The following is a 16,981-nucleotide window of genomic DNA, read 5'->3' on the forward strand; positions in this document are numbered from 1 at the left end:
AATGGTTAGAACGTCAGCCAGTTATGAGGTTAGGGGTTCGAACCTGGGCTACAGTCTCCCTGTGTGGGGTTTACATGCTGGAGTGGGTTTTCTTCAGGTACTTCAGCTTCTCCCACCATTCCAAAAACAATGATTGTTTGTCTACGTGCCCTGCGATTGGCTGCTGACCATTCCAGGGCGCGCACAGCTTCTCCCCCAAAGTCAGTTGGGCAAGGCTCCAGCTCACCCTACAACCCAAGTGAGGATAATAGAAAATGGATGGCTGGATCAATATTCAGCAGACAACATTATTATTATTATTATTATTATGATTATTGCAAAATTTTAGGTATTTTTTAAGTTGTCAACTTTCCATATGTATTAATGGCAATAATAAGAACGATCACCATTCGCACCATTTTGATTTCCTAAAAAAAGAGGCCCAGAGATTCTTGAATACTACTCAAAGATGCTATTTATATTGACAAATGAATGAATAACCTTTTATTTTTTTTATGGCTAGTGGGGATCAAACCCGTATCACAACTACATCTCTAGTTTGTAAGCACGGAGTCCAACCAGTGAGCTAAAATTCTTGGCTGCCGACAGCTCAGGTTATTTAAAGACTCAGGAAGTGTGGTACGTGAAAAGCTGACCTAGTTTTTTTTCATTAAAAAAACCAAACATTTTTATTATACAATAGTAACACACTCACACAAAACCCGCCTTTTTTTCCCCTACACGCCTTGTGGTCGATTTGGGTGCCCTCTGCGGTCTACCAGTCGCTGTAACGACACGGTGCACTCCACCTCCTATTTGTCCCACAATGAAGCCAGGCAATTTCATTTACAAATCCCCCAGACAGGTTATAAAAAAAATGGATATGTACGTGTAAAAGAGGACGTTTGGTCACCATGCTAGTCATGCATATCGTCGCTGTCCTTTGAAAAACACTTACTGTATGTCCATTTTATTTTTACATTTTTGGGATGTCTGCATTCAGTTTCACCCCCTAAATGCAAAAATGAAAAAAAAAAAAAAAAGACAAAAATGGACAGAAGTGTTTTTCACAGGACAGCAACGATTTATTTGTCTTTAAATGGCTAAAATGCATTGATTTACATGTATGCATAGTGTCTAAAGTAGTCTCATACTTTACCCCCAGCCCTCTGCTGCATCCCATCTGACAGACTGAGACAGGTTTGTGTCTTCTGGTTTCCTGGCGAGAGGATCATCATCACTCACAGCTTGGCAACGTTCCTCGGAAACATCCGGAATAACGGATGTCTGGACAAGGGCCATGGATCAACCTGTTACTGAGAAACGACACAAAGAAAAGACGCAGGACACTGGAGACAGAAAAGAAGTGAAGGGTGAAATGTCCCAAAAAGTTCACCATAGGCTCGTGAATGCATTCATTAGGTGAAAGTATTAACACAGACATGACAGGTGGATCAGAGTATGACGTGTTTGTGGGGGAGTGTGAGGGTCAACAATGACGTTCCAACGTGTGAGTCAAGCAAGGAGAAGTGAAAGACTATTCATGTCAGGAATAAGCAAATGATGGACGACAGACGGCAAAGTTTCGCCACCTTTTACGTCGCTCCCTCTGTTCTCATGATGCATGTCGTGATACATTTGTCAGGGATGAGAGGCCGATATATGGGAGGTGTCTGTCCTTCACTTGACTTGACTTTTGCAGCATGATGACATTTTTTCTCCCCTGTTTGATGGAATGTTCCAAAGTTTGGGAAAGGATTGCATGCACCCATGCCTGTAGCCCTCTATATAATTGTTGTAGTGCATAATAGGCTACAACATACAGTATATAATTATCCCCCCCCCCAAAAAAAACAAATTACACACGCACAAAAAAAATAAAACATCTAGAGACACAGTGTGACTACTTAAGACCTTCTATTTAATTCAATGTCACCATGAAGAAAAGCAGACTCGCAGCCTTGTCCTCATGTCATGATGATGAGAACATGTACAAACTTGGTTAACGTAAAATGAGTTTGTATGGATTTCAAAACAGATTAATGAATATTTCTAAAAAAATTTTTTTGTAGAAGACGCTTGTCTTGTCTCCAATTTAAGTTCAGCAGGGAGAGAATTTCATAGTTTAGTTCCCTGATAGCATAAGCTAGGACTGTCCAAAAGTTGTTCTAAACTTTGGGAGCTCAGTCTCCACTTATTGAGGCTCTGGTCGGTCTACAGAAGATCTGACGCCTCTCCATGAGACCAGATAACAGTGGTGACCAACAGATGTACAAACATTTAAAAGACAGTTTCAAAGAACTCAAATTCAGAAAATTTTCAAAGGTAAAAAGCTCATGTGTTTGAATAATTTTGGAATGATACCAGCTAATTGGTTTCCTATCCGTAGGCTACATCCATGTGTTTGTTGACTCCACCATACATCATCACATCATCACATATTGTACATTAATGAAGTCTGGATTTCAATGGGACGTTCCTCAAAATCTTGAAACAAATGTTTATTTAAATAAATAAATTACCGAAGACAGTTGATAAAGTAAAATTCACATTTATTTCCTTAACAGCACAGCAACATGATTTTTGTATAAACATTAAAATAAAACAAAAAATATAAACTGTACCACAATAAAATCTCACCGGCATACCTTTTCCTTCACAGTAAGATTTTGACAAAGCCCTATGACAAATACACTATGATAATGTTACCTAAGGCACTTCAAAAATAGTCAGCACTAACATTTAACATTATTCAATTTTTCCCACAAATGCATTAGAGGAAAGAAGAACACCAGAGGAGTTTAACATTTTCACCATTTCACCAATTTTCTTCAAAAGTTTACGAGTCTGTTCTTACAAAAAAGTATGGACAGAAGTGTAGCAAGTAACGGAATTAAAAACTGTTGAAGTAGCAAAATACAGTGTTTTAGTGCAACATATTCATATTTTGAAGTGTGCAGCAATGAAAAAGGTTTGATGTTCTATGCACCATTTTCTACAAAATTAAAGTGAGAACATATTGCACATGCACACTGGCAAAAACACAAAACAAAAAAAGACTATTTGGATCCAATACATAAGAGGCTGTGTCAGAGAAATTGAAAATAAATTACCCGAAAATCCGCAACCTAAATATTTATGAACCGCAACATTTGAAACACTTGAAAATGTCACAATTGCATAAAATGAGTTGGTCACCAAAATTAAAAGTTAAGGTAACCACGACAAAATATCTAAACTTGAGTGCCTGTCTGTAAACTCAGATCAGTCGGTCTCTTGTCGGTAATGCAAGACGTAGTAGTCATGGACGTACATCAGGACGGCGAACGGTTGACCAATTATGAGTGAAATCCACACTGCGGCGTTGCCATAGTTACCACGCAGGTTTTGGCCAACAAACCAGGCTAATGGAAGCTAATGAAGAATAAAGACAACAACATTGATGTTTATTAGGAGTGGGAGAGAAAAGATTGTGTTGTAATCGCATTAGAGATCCAACATGTTGCTATGCTCATAAGGTGGGCAGGGATTTTTGGTTATTAAATTTTAGTTTAAGTAGATATAAAAACAGCTCACTGTAAGGCAGTAGAAGCATGTGATTCTTTTTTTTAGCTATTTGTAACAATAGCCTTACAAAAGGAAGGACTCGCAATTCAACAAAAATATGAATGGCACAATAACGGTTCCAAAATTAGCTTACCTGAGCCATCATGCCCATAAAGGCCCACAGTCGGAACATCCTCAGAGGGACACTCACTAGATACTAACACACAAATAAGGGGGGGGGGGGACAACAGCTGGCATTGAACACTTGAAACTTTATATGCGCTTCTAAATATTTGGTTCGTTCATGTGCTCAGCTGTACCTCGTGAAAGAACGCCGACAAGAAGAAGACTGCTGACTGGCTGACGATCTTACTAAAACCTCTCCTCAGCAACGGCTTGTAAAAGTGCCTGCAAGAAGAACACAACGTGACGTGGCTTACTTGATTTTTCCGCATGTGTTGCTCCACTGTGTGTCCAAATAGCCATTGCTTTAAGGGTAATAACACCACAACCGAGATGCTATTCGTTTGCCCGTCTATGGCTTTTTGCATTGTTTGTTAGCATTGTTATTAAAGTATCTTCATCGACTGAAAGAAAAATATCAATTAATAGCTGTAAAAGAAGACTTTGCTTTGAATAACGATGCAGCATTTTCCCTTTGTGTTATGTTTGTACTTGTTGTGACTAGCACTTTCTTTCGAGTCATTTTCCAAACATCATAATGTCATGTACAGTCTGCTTGCATCAAACCAAATGCTCCCCTGAGTTTACGTCGACAAATTTCACTGCTCCGTCGCCAAGCTTAAGTGTGTGAATAACTCACCGGAGACACCACTTGTGAACGGGGATGTTCCAGTTCTGCCAGAAATGTGTCACCGATTCTGAGTTCCTGAAAGATGAGTCAGGAAAAAGGATACTGAGGCTTTACAGAGCCTAAATAATGGATCAGTGGGTATGACACGTTCATTAACACTGATGGAAAACGCTTTCTATCAGACACTTTTAATACCGTCTCATACCCCCTGGGCTTTGCAAAATGATCAACTGTCACTCACCACATTCACAGCCATGAGTTACAGTAACTAGTCCAATAAAAACTTTGTGAAAATTAAAAGAGAAAACAACTCACAGAAACTAAATATTTACCACCAGTCTTTGTAGAAGTGTCGGTCTCCGAAGCGCAGAAGCTCTGCTGTGAAGTTTAAAGATGAGTGGAAGAACCAGTAGAAAAATATCAACCAAAGCAAGTGGTTGGGCACCTATAGGGAGACAGGGATTCATATAAACATGAGGATATACAGCATGAAATAATGTAAAAATTAATAGCTTGCCATCTGTTATCAGCAAAGCCCCATGTTTAGCTATAAATTTACTCACAGCCAATCTTAAGAGTCTCTCAGTCATCCGAGAGAGATCCATGTCCTTCAAGACAAGAGAGGAAAGCGAAGAAATGGTTATGAATTCAAAACAGTTCTAAACATGCCTGCCATGCTCGATGCTCACCTCCAGCGGCTTCATGGAGCTTTGAATGATGGGAATCATCCACTACAAGACAGTAAAAAAACAGCATTAAGATATTCTCAGGTATCCACCATAATTTCATCTTTAAGAGGCACTTCAATGATTTCAGTACAAGTGTACCTGTTGCGTTAGCCCCACTAACATCTGGATGAGGAATAGCTGGGGGAAAAACATACACAGTTGAAACGTCAATATATTCGTACTCCGAGATGTTCGACAACAACAGTCTGAAGACTATTCCCAAATACCCTACATACTTTGTTTGCATGGCCTGTTATTTTCCCTCAAATAAGCAATTCATGCCCGAATGTGGATGCAGGCTAATTTGACTTACAACAAGTTGAGTAATAGACAAAATATATCTTACCATCTCAAAAAGTCTCCTTAGGAGAAAACTCATGCGGATCTTGGGAGAGCGAGGAAAGTTGAGCTCGTAGCATAAAGTCGGCGCAAAGGCAAAGTAGCACAGGTCTGCAGATACACAATGAGAAGCCAAACGAGACATTCAGAATAATATTTTACAGGAAAATGGAGCAATCAATAATAGAAAAAAATAACAATGATCACACCAACAAAATTAAGTACCTCTAATTGTAAGGTTGCCAGGGTAACACACTTTCTGGTCATCTCCATTAGGGTACTCTGATGATGGACCTATGGACCAAAAAATTAATAAATAAATACATGAAAGTCTACCACTAATCAAATTGAGAATGAGCAAGGCTGCAGTAACATATGCTTGCCTATAGATGTCACTGTAAGAACACAACCAAAGGATAGAGCTACATTTCTGTGTGTGTGGGTGTGTGTGGGTGTGTGGGTGTGTGTGCATGGGTGTGTGTGTGTGTGTGTGTGGGGTGTGTGTGCATGGGTGTGTGTGTGTGTGTGTGTGTGTGTGTGTGTGTGTGTGTGTGTGTGTGTGTGTGTGTGTGTGTGTGTGTGTGTGTGTGTAACTTACAAGACAGTGACCTTGCCAGTTTCTTGGCCTTAATGGTGCTCAGCTCCCGACACCACCTGTTGACATCCTTGTAGGAGTAGAGCTTCAGGAAGAGAATGGTGTAAGTACCGAGTGCAAACGCACCTCCAACTGAAAGAGAGGAAGACAGAACGGTAGAGAGAGAGAGGATGGAGCAGTGCCTGCAGAGGGTCACACTCGCACACTTTATCACTAATACAATTGCACACACGGTAGGAACACAAATGAAGAGTATTGTGCCAGCAGGGTAAAGTGCAGGTCAGAACACCTGGCGTCAAATCACAGCCGATTCTATTCATTTGCCATCTGTCTCTCTGGCTAATGTAGCCTCCAGAGTAGACAGCTACTGGTGATCATAGTGACACACACACACAATGAGGTAAACTTTCCATCCAAGTCATAATACTGCCATTAAACACACAAACATGTTTGCTTTTTAAAAACATTCATGTAAAAACAAAAGAATGCCAACAATGTGTTTATATATTGTTGCTCTCTAATGAATAGCCTCTATATCTAAATGTTCTGATTTTTTTTCTCTAAACCCTGACAAAAACCGGGAAGTACTCATTTCTGACCAATCACCAATTATTGTAAACATTTTGAGAGTCATTTTGATCATATATATATTCTATTATCATGATCATACTTTGCACGTGTCCCTGAAATTGCTGTCCACCCTGTCATTGTGGGATTACTGACCCTTTGAGAAACCCTCTGATGATTTCAGTGACCTTACCATGAGCATTCTGTCTTTCGTCAACACAGGCTGAAACAGCAGCTAGTAAAATAATATAATTTTACACTTTGTAATTTTCATCAGACTATGCGTTTACTCTGATGTTGTCAATCCTAATATGTCCTCTTACTCATAGCAAACCATGAATTCATATAAAAACGTTCAAAATTCTGAAATATAATTGTTAAGTACACTGTCAGCGTGCTAACAGCATCATGTGGTTAAGTGATGGTCTACCATGAGCTCATAAAATGTTTCATTAGCCAAAAATGTCCAGTCTGTCAGCAAGCTCACATAATTTGCTGTTTGCATATATACTGTCTACTTGCAGCTTATCTATAGAAAAGTGTGGTAGCTTGACCAAAATACATTTAGAAGATCCTAACTTCTTAAGGCAATGACTACGAAGTTCAGTGGAAAATCTGAATTGTGGGGGTGAATCAGTGAACCATTTTCTTATATTTACAATGATATCACTTTCTCCAAATCATTTTGTACCCAAGAAAATGGAGGTAATCTACATCAAATGGCTGCACTCCCTAAATAGAACATCAAACTGTAATTCGTCATTTCTAAGTTAAAAGGAACTTATTAAATGTTGCTGTGGATGTATTTACCATTTTAAAGACTGCGGTTTTGTTCGTTCTCATTTTTATATTGTGGAGGCAGGTGTGTGTTCACACACACTTGGTGGTCTTATACACATACACACACATACGTGCCCTCTTATTCTGCCCTTCCGGTGTGAACAGCAGAGCTAGGAGGAGAACAGACAGATGGGCTGACTCCTTTACTCATTCACCTCCCAGTAAGAGGAGAGGACAGGACCAGAGGGGAGGGGAGAGGAGAGGGGACAAAAAGCAGAAGCGACACTTTCTGCCTTTTATGATGTTTGGATATTAAACTAGCCTCAATGCCAAGTCAACATCTCAGCGTAATGCATGCAATGGAACAACCAAATTACCATGCATTTGCAAGAAAGCCATTATCAGCCTCATAATATGTCTCCTGAGATTATACACGGCTGCACTAGACCGATGACTAAAGGACAGAAGCAATGCCAAGGATCTGTATTCGCCATACTTTATTATGTTAATGGTGTGAAACTTTTGGTGATTAGGTGACAACAGTGACCTTGATGGGGATTTTATTTACATCTGCCTGTAGATTATGCCCAAGAAAAAGCAAAGCACACACACTAGTGTGCTGCAGGAAATTATCCAATTGTAATTATGTCCATATTTCACAATGAGTGCTGTATATGTAACAGTTATACTATTTTATCTGTAAAACATGTGTTTTGGTTGAATAAAAGGTTGGGAAACACTTTTTTAGATGCTCAGTCAGCTGTGTCACAAGATTTCTGTCTCAAACATGAGGTGTGTCTGAAAAGTTCAATGTCACAAAATATATAGTCTATTTCAAATCTAAACTACAAGTTTTTCCTTCTGACGACCAACCAGGACGTCAACAAAGAGATTCTGCGGCGTTTGCTTTGCTCAGTGTGCGAAAAGAGCTGAGAAAAGTAGAAAACTTGTCATATGGATTTGAATGATACCTTATGCGACACCAGTACTTGAACTTTTCGAAGGATACTGAGAACATTCATGTCTTTAGGGAGGTATTTTTGCTTGTTTGGTAAATTGTACTAACTTTCGTTATAAAAAAGATAGTTTCCTGTTTTGAGACGGCACTCGGGGAAGTCAACCACAAAAAAATGATTGACGATAATTATGTTCTATGCAGCCCCACTAGTCTAAATGTGATATTCTGGTTAATATTGCACTATTGGAATATAATATAAGCAACAAAATCCAGCCGTTTTTATCCATCTCTGGGGCGGCCGTTTTGTCACTTGCTGTCGACTGAAGATGACATCAATGTTACTCAGGTCTCAGGTAACAATCAACCACAGTTCGGCTTAAAAAATAGGTCAGCTGTGCTTGATTGTTGCCCGACCCCTGAGCAACTGTGATGTCATCTTCAGTCGACAGCAAGTGGCAAAATGGCTGCCTCCAGAAATGGATTAAAAACAGCTGGATTTTGCTTCATAACTCTTATTCCACAAATGTAATATTAATCAGAATGTTGTGTTTAGACTAGTGAGGTCACATATAACATAATATTGTCAAGAAATGTTTAAGGTTGACTTTCACTTTAAATTGTGGTTGTAACCATAAAACCTGACCCAATGTTAATGTATGATGAAACCTACTACTGTGTGTGTATTTATTCTATAGTTTCCGTCAGACAGAAGACTGTGAACCCTTGATGACCCCTGTCCTGAAAAACCTACACTCTTTGGCACCACTACCCTCCGCCTATACTCCCCTTCTCTTCCCCCGCCAGCTGGATACAATCCAGTCACGACCAACTGGTCCATTACCACTAACCGGCTGCAATTATGACAGGCTTATAGGAGACATCTTTTACTGCACAATCAAATGGGTCGACTGCTTCTTTGAAGGACAAAGATGGGAATGCCCTCTTAATCTTTACTGCAATGACATTATTTTCAATTTTGCACATAGCTACAGCATGTTGCAGGCGCTCAGTGTGGACAGATGACAATACAGTACTCCAGTCAGCTAGCCTGCCACACTGCTATCTAGTTAGTAGCTAATTGAGAGCCATGAGAAATTGTATTTTAACAATAGTTAAAAAACAAAAACACACTCATTTTACCTGGGGTCGTGGAGGGCACCAAGAGTACTACTGCAGCAGGGAATGTCAGCATGACAGTCAAATTAACACTATGGACAAGAAAACCCACTTGCTCATTGAATGAACCCTAGGCAGGAGGAGAAAGAAAGACACACGGGGTTAGTGGGATTGGTTGTAATAAATAAACCATGCATGTCAAACATATTGTGCTTACACTGACATTACAGGTAGCTATATATTATGCAATATATCATATTATTGAAGGTTAACACAACTCCATGACAATTTTATGAAGGTAAAGTTTTAGAAGGCTTTTGTTTCCTAACGGACAGAGCATGACAGAATATCCTAAACGCAGATGTTAAGCACATATTTTGTTTTCTTGGCAACTGGGAGGGTTAGTCAGTATAGAACAGGGGTGCTCAAGTTCGGTCCTCGAGAGCCCCTACCCAGCCTGTTTTCCATGTTTCCCTCCTGCAGCACGGCTGAATCTAATGATCAGCTAATCAGCAAGCTTTGCAGAAGCCTGATAACGACCCTGATCATAAATCAGGTGTGTTAGTGGAGAGAAACATGGAAAACAGGCTGGATAGGGGCTATCGAGGACCGAACTTGAGCACCCCTGGTATAGAAGAATGGTTGTAGAAAAATAATAAAAAAATGAAAAATGGTAAATTGAAGAATGCAGGGTTTTTTCCACTTACCTTTGACAACTGCCTCTCTGTATAAAGAGCCACCATGATAAATGCACTGGACACTGTTGAAAACAAAGAGTCAAAAAACAACAATGACTTTCCTTATAAAATGCTATTGTCCATAGCAGCAAGTATAGCAAAGCATAATGCAAGTTTTACCATTAAAAAAAATGCATGACTACAAAATATGACCAAAGGAATGACAATTATGGACATTTAAAAAAATTTTTTTACCTTTACAACAAAAACGATTAGAATTTTTACAAGCAAATGTTCCTCCCTTAAAATAAGCAGACAAACACTCTTGGCTTTGGTCTCACAAAGACATACATGATCACACTCAATTTAACAGCAATCCTGCCAAAAGAAATGAGCTAGCACTAGCAGACCATACAGGTTGCCATGCATGCATACACAAGTATTACAAGTAATTAATTTTCCGTTTTGCTTCACTGCAGAAAGTTTATTAAAAGTCGACATTTATAATAATGGCTGCTTTTATCACTGGTGTGTAAAATGTGATACATCAGAGATCAGGTATGGATTCCATCAGCTTTAGCAACAAAATGATGCGGTAAAATCCTAAAATACAGAAATGACTTAAGTCTAATCTATTGCTTTATAATAGAGGATTATTAGCATGACTTGCATTTAAAAGTACATAGAGAAGATTTATAGTATATTTTTTCTATGACAAACAGCTGCACTTGGGGAATGCGAGTGATGAGTACTAGAAAATAAAGTTGAGTCAGGATGATCAGGTGGTATAAAAACGGCATATGTTGCTTATTTTCTTTGCAGCACAATAACTATGCAGTATATCAGTATATAGGCCAAGTGGGCATCCCTCAGGAGACAAAGTGAGCTGCACCACTGCAGACTTTCACCTTGTGCATTGCAAAAAAATATATGTGCCTGTGTGTGTCTTAAACAAAAGGCAAGTTAAGTCCATTTCTCATATGGTGTCGACTGAAGTTTTTACATCGAATCTAACAATGTAGTCCTTAATAACAGAAAGCTACATTTCCCTATGTGTAATTGTCCATGCTGATAAATGTAGCCTACTGCATAGTGAGGACATTATTACGTTTAACTATAAGTATCATTGTCAATGATCTTTGTCTTCAGGGTAAACCTGAGCTGTACGTGTATAGTACCTACCAATTACCAGGCACACCGCTGGCCAACTGTAGGGGTCCTTCAAGAATAAGGAAATCACTTGAATAGGGTCCACAAGAACCCCATATCTGTTAAATCAGAATTGGGGGGAGATTAAGAAAACATTTAATTTAGATTAAACCACTCAAACCACTTAGCGTTGCAGTTTTGCTTCAAAAAAATGAAAACCCAGTTGAATCAATATATTTTTTAAATGATGTCCAATGCAACACCAAGACACTTTTTAAATAGCAATAATTTTATTTATTATAGCGGGGAAGTACAATTTCAGTGAGTAAAAATTGACATCAGGAGGTGTTACACGGAGTTTACACAGACTAAACATACAGAAACCTCCGCTTCTAAGTACAGAAAAGCTTTTCTTGTTTGTTTAAAATGGCTTAGCTTTACTAGAATCCTGCATCATATAGTGGCCAAAGATAAAATCCTCGTTGGCAATTGTGGCGTTTAGTGCTGTAAATCCTTGTTGTAGCATAAGGAAGCCACATGATAAACTAGCGATACATCACACATTTGTTGCCATGACCACTGCTTCTTATTCCGCTTCCATTTCTTCTTATACTTTCTGTTGCCGGTTGTCAAATCCTTTTGGTGCATTACCACCACCTTGTGGCCAGCGGCAAGTATTTGCCAACATCCATCAGAAAGTCAACATGATTAGGAAATGGCCATTTTTTTAATGCTAGTGTAAACTCTAATTTTAATATAAAAGAGTCTCACCTAAGTATAAATCGCAGGACCAGCCAAACAATTAAAAAAAAAAAAGTGACTTGTCTGAAAAATACGGTACTTGCATTATCACACATTTAACGACAGCAGTCAATTTTCAGTCTGATGGCGTTCCAGTAGCTTGTAACGTATTGACCTTTCCACCATTAATACTTAATGCATCACTGTGCATAAGGTTCTTTGACCCAGTAAAATAAATTTTATGGAATGAAAAGATTATATAACAGAAGTATAAAACACAGGTGGGGTTTCAAAGCCACACATGCTTACCTTAACAGGTTTTCTAGGAAGAGTCGGGCATTACTAAGTACCTGTAACAAAAAACAATAGTTACAGGTTACAGTGACATGACTATATTTTGCAAAATGGCACTTTTTCTTGCCCTCAATCACTTTTTCATTAATGGGATAAATTCTCTATTTTCTTCAACATTCTTTCTCGCCTCAACTTTTTCTTCCACTTCATCTTTTTTTCTCGTCGTTCCTTTTTTAATCTCTCTGGCTCACTCCCTCTATACGTGAATGGATGGTGATATCTCATTACCCCACACAAAGGCTCCATGCCTGGGGATGGGACAGAAGTTCAGTAGGAATGAAGGGAAAACCTCTCGTGATGAACACAACGATCTGTGTTCAAAGGCTGGATTAGCAGCAGGCAGGCTTTGCTACAGCCTCATCCCTGCTCCTATTCTCTCACATTCAGTCCCTTATTTGAGCAGAGAAGACAAAATTCTGTAGAAATGTGTTAACATACTCGCTTTGTATTCAATCATTGTGCCGTATCTGGAAATAATGTGGGTTGCGAGTACATAAAGTGCATTTTATCTTGACTGAGGTAGATCTGAGAACACTGTCAAACTTACTCACGGCACATTAAGGGGACTATCGATTGAAAACAAAACACCTTGCCAAGATGTATATTTAGTGTTCAAGCTGGCAAAATACCAATTCTGACAATGAATAAGACAAAGTGAGTGTTCTTAATGTGTTTATAAGACTCTACACATTTCTTTTCTTTTTTTATTACTCATGATATAATACTCTTAGGCTAAAATATACAGTAAACTCATTAACCATAACATGTTTTTAAAGTTAGTCCTTGGTGGCAATTCATCTCCAGCTGCAAATTTGGAGACATGTGCTGAGGGGTCTTGAGATAACATGTGTGCATCTTTTAATGTTGAATATTAATGTGTCTTGTCATCAGATATTCAAAATGGATATGTGATGGGCACCATGGACCTTGTGTGGGCTTTTCCCGGGCACTCCGGCTTCCCCCCTATTTCCAACAACATGAATGTTGGGTTACTTCATCTATCCATCCCTTTTATATAGGCTCACCTGCATTAGGATCATGGGTGAGCTGGATCTTATCCCTGGTGACTTTGTGCAGGAGGCGGGCAACACACTGGACTGGGCACTAACCAATTGCAGGGCACAAATTCGACAAACAACCATACCATTCTAAAAACGTGTAAATTAGGCTAAGTGAAGGCACTAAATTGTCCATCGGTGTAAATTTAAGTGTGAAGGGTTGGTGCTCTGCGATCTGCTGGCAATCAGTCCAGCGTGTGCTCCTCCTCTCACCCAAACACACCAGCAACTCAAAAGAGGACAATCAAAAATAGATTTACAGATGTATCCATACTGTACATGCTGACAAGTGTTCTCTTACCAGCATGACCACACACCAGTTTAGAATCCCTCTGTAGTTACTGAAACCACTGGATGACGTCAGCAGGGACTCCTGTGGCTTGTGACAGCTTGATTAGGTAAGAGAATAAAAACAACAGTTGGATTAATAAATTGTCATTTAAGTAGGTATGTTTGCATTGGAACTATTTCCACATGGCTCACTTTGACGCTTCAAACTGGGAGGCGACACTTAGTGGATATTTTGCCGTGAGCGGCAACTGTCCAGTGTCCACAATGAGAATATAACCCGTGACCTTACATTTCGGAAGTGACCACCATTATGCCACGAGTCCGTATGTCTTGCCTGGAGGAGAATTTGCACTTGTAGTTCTCGGGCGACTCACGGCAAAGTACGAGTGGCGAGATGCCGGTCACGGCAAAATATCAACCTCGTAAAGTTTACAGTTTACTTAAGCCCTTGAAAGCCACACGTGCAAACAAAATTGATTGCACTTAATGACTATGCATTGTGCACCTGATAATTTGAACCCACGTAGGCTACTAGTCACCATGTGGCATTTAGATTTCATACACGTACTTTACTTATTTTACGTTTATTAAGCACGTCTGAGTTAACCTATTTAAACAATAGTCAAGGGTAGTTACTAGTATATATGAACTCGATAGCCACCACTCTAGCTAACATGTACATTAGCCTCCAGACTACACCGTTTGGCGTTATGCCGATGAACAACGTAACACTTCGGTAAACTATGCTTTGTCTTCCATGTATAACTCACCTTAATCTGTCATTAATGTCATTGTTGCGTTTTTTCTTGTCACGCTTGGCCGTGGGCCGGGCTGTCTCCAACAAACGCTCAACTTTGCACGTCTCGCTGTCGCTTTTTCTATCAGCGGCCACTGAGAGTTGACTCGCCGACATACACTTCACATTCATGGGCTGCACGCTCGCTCCTCTCCCCGCCGCAAATGTGGCCCTTCTCCTGCTACTGGAGGTCCCGGCAGTGTCCATATCTCCCATGGTGGCCGGCAAAAACTAAACAAACAAAAAAAGTTAAGTCTAAAGTTCACTTAGCTTGTTCGCTTGAAGGATTAGCATACTTGATGCTGTATTGAGCCACATGGGCGTGAGACCGAATACAAACGGGAAGTAGTAGTAACTTGTCAAACAAATCCGCCCAAGTCAGATTTCCGCACTCTCCCATAACAGGTAGGAGTGTCGTGATGTCATTGGAAGCGTGACGTAAGAAGAAGGCAGCCCTGAAATCTGACACTGAAACCCACTGACTGTTACTGAGTGAGTATCAACACTAAATAGACAGTTTTTCCTTTTCCCATTTAAAAGTATAAATATTAAAATAATGACGTTCTAATCTAATCTAAATTTACCCACAAATGTGTTTAATGAAATCTGGGGCTGTTAGATTGAACACATGCATACAAAGTGGATAAACGGTTTGTTGTACATCCTGCCAATCAAACGGAATAGGAGCATGATTTTAGTATTTTGCCTGTCACTTTATGTCACTCTCATAGATAGATAAACAAAGATGTATGTGCAATTAAGAAATAAGTTCCAATTCAACAATTTCTTGCCGCATCCCTGATGATCGTTCACGGCTCACTAGTGTGCCACAGTTCCTGTTTGGAATTACTGCATTATTGCAGCAGTTTTCTATTGTTTATTGAGCTTTAAGGTACTACAATATTTGGGAAAACTTAATGGCAACACCCAGAAAAAAATTCTCAATTATATATAAATGTCCTAGAAATTATTTATATATATAATTTTTGCATCGTGAGGTTCATATCGTGACATGTATTGTATCGTGATGTTTCGCTCTCGTTGCATCCCTACCAGCTAGTGGAACAACAATCATTTATTGTGTGAGCCTAGGCAAGATGTTTCTGGCATTTTGATTTGCATACAGATGTTGTACAATGCACTATGAATGCTAAGACATGCCGTGCAGGCGTACACAATGGATTAAAGGGAAACATATCTTTAAAAACAGATGAAATGTAAATACCATGGCCTTGTCAATGACAAATGATTGACAAAGTATTTCAATTCCCCTGGTAACCTTTTTAGAACAGATTAATAATCGCTCCTTGTGGAAAGACTTAAAGTATTAGATTCTCAGATCAAAAGTGGACTTTAACAGAACACAGCACTTTAAGAACTTTCACATTGCTATAGTAATTAGCACAGTAGAGAGGTTCGGTATCCGATTCTTGGCTCGAGCCCTAGTCTTGGACGGTTTCACGTTCCAAAACCACCCAAGTTATGTCAATTGAAAACTTTAAATTACTCACATGGTGTAAATGTGAGGTTGTTTGTCTATATAGTATGTGCCCTGCGATTGGCTTGCTACCAGTCCAGGGTGTACCCTCTTGCCCATTGTCAGCTGGGATAGTCTCCACATCTGCGACCCTAATAACAACAAGCTGTATAGAAATTGGAAAATCAAAATCTAGCCATAGAGCTTGATTTAACTACCAAGATGATGGATAGATGGATACATGGATGGATGAAAGTTTGCACATATCCTTCAACTTTATCATCGTTCCAACTGAAAAGTTTGATCTCCGTTATCCTTCTTATCATGATGAAACTACTTGAAAGAGTTCCTTCAATGAGACTGGCCCTACTGTCGTTTCTTCTTCAGTGTGCTTTTACATATCAAGCTGGCAAGTGATCACTGGCATTGATTCAGCTTTATCAGTCCTCTCTCTGTCGAAACAGGTGTCTTAAAGAGTAATGAGGTTTGGTGCCTGGGATAAGAGAGCCAGGATCATAGATCAATTGCAACTTTATAAGTTATTGTACATGCAACTCTTCAACTCTAAAGTGTAATCTCGAAAACAGACCATTTCAACAACCTGGTCGACCTCTGATTTGTTCATATTTTGACACCAACAATTAAATGGAAATCAGTTTCAGAGTAAAAGGATTACCATCATAAAGCCTTTTAATTAATTAATTATTAATAGGCAATGTTTTAAGTTGTGTTAGCGCTTTCTGAAAATAGCCAAAGAAAATGCAAAATACACTTTTGGAGCTAATCCTTTTGGTCCACGATGCATCTGAGCTGAAGTCTCACTAGATTTGCTGAAGTCTCAAGTGGTAGGCTGACGTCTCGGTCTAAAGATCGTTTGACTTTCAAGTCTATGTGTGACTTTGAGACCAGGAGTATTGTTATTGGTGGCATAGTTTTGTGATGACATTGTACTATGACGATAGAAAAAGTCTGAAAGTTGGGTTTGTAGTTGTACTTTTGCCCAATAAGTCCTCCTT

General features: G+C 39.3%; 1 protein-coding gene across 1 annotated transcript; it reads right to left on the reverse strand.

Moving 5' to 3' along the window:
* Nucleotides 1-2,514: 2,514 nt before the first annotated feature.
* LOC147172303 (diacylglycerol O-acyltransferase 1-like) lies at nucleotides 2,515-14,897 on the reverse strand. Its single transcript, XM_086079333.1, has 17 exons — nucleotides 14,463-14,897; nucleotides 13,703-13,790; nucleotides 12,299-12,339; nucleotides 11,282-11,367; nucleotides 10,130-10,182; nucleotides 9,447-9,552; nucleotides 6,005-6,133; nucleotides 5,632-5,700; nucleotides 5,414-5,517; nucleotides 5,167-5,205; nucleotides 5,029-5,070; nucleotides 4,903-4,947; nucleotides 4,672-4,784; nucleotides 4,349-4,414; nucleotides 3,846-3,933; nucleotides 3,680-3,742; nucleotides 2,515-3,393 (listed from the first exon to the last, which is right to left on the reverse strand). The coding sequence occupies exons 1-17, from the start codon at nucleotides 14,702-14,704 to the stop codon at nucleotides 3,244-3,246; spliced, it is 1,524 nt and encodes a 507-aa protein (XP_085935459.1). The 5' UTR covers nucleotides 14,705-14,897; the 3' UTR covers nucleotides 2,515-3,243.
* Between the last annotated feature and the right edge of the window lie 2,084 nt (nucleotides 14,898-16,981).

The sequence above is a fragment of the Leptonotus elevatus genome, chromosome 6 (genome assembly GCF_054856555.1).
Source record: "Leptonotus elevatus isolate MCC_2025b chromosome 6, RoL_Lele_1.0, whole genome shotgun sequence".
In the NCBI taxonomy this organism is placed as follows: domain Eukaryota; kingdom Metazoa; phylum Chordata; class Actinopteri; order Syngnathiformes; family Syngnathidae; genus Leptonotus; species Leptonotus elevatus.

What these genes read in the sequence shown, in the direction of transcription:
- LOC147172303 (XM_086079333.1), bottom strand. Translation starts at nt 14,704, where the DNA reads ATGGGAGATATGGACACTGCCGGGACCTCCAGTAGCAGGAGAAGGGCC. An exon ending in ACTGGTGTGTGGTCATGCTG is followed by an intron (nt 12,340 to 13,702) that starts GTAAGAGAACAC and finishes TTTTTGTTACAG; the next exon opens with GTACTTAGTAATGCCCGACT. An exon ending in ACTGGCAAGGTCACTGTCTT is followed by an intron (nt 5,701 to 6,004) that starts GTAAGTTACACA and finishes TTTGGTCCATAG; the next exon opens with GTCCATCATCAGAGTACCCT.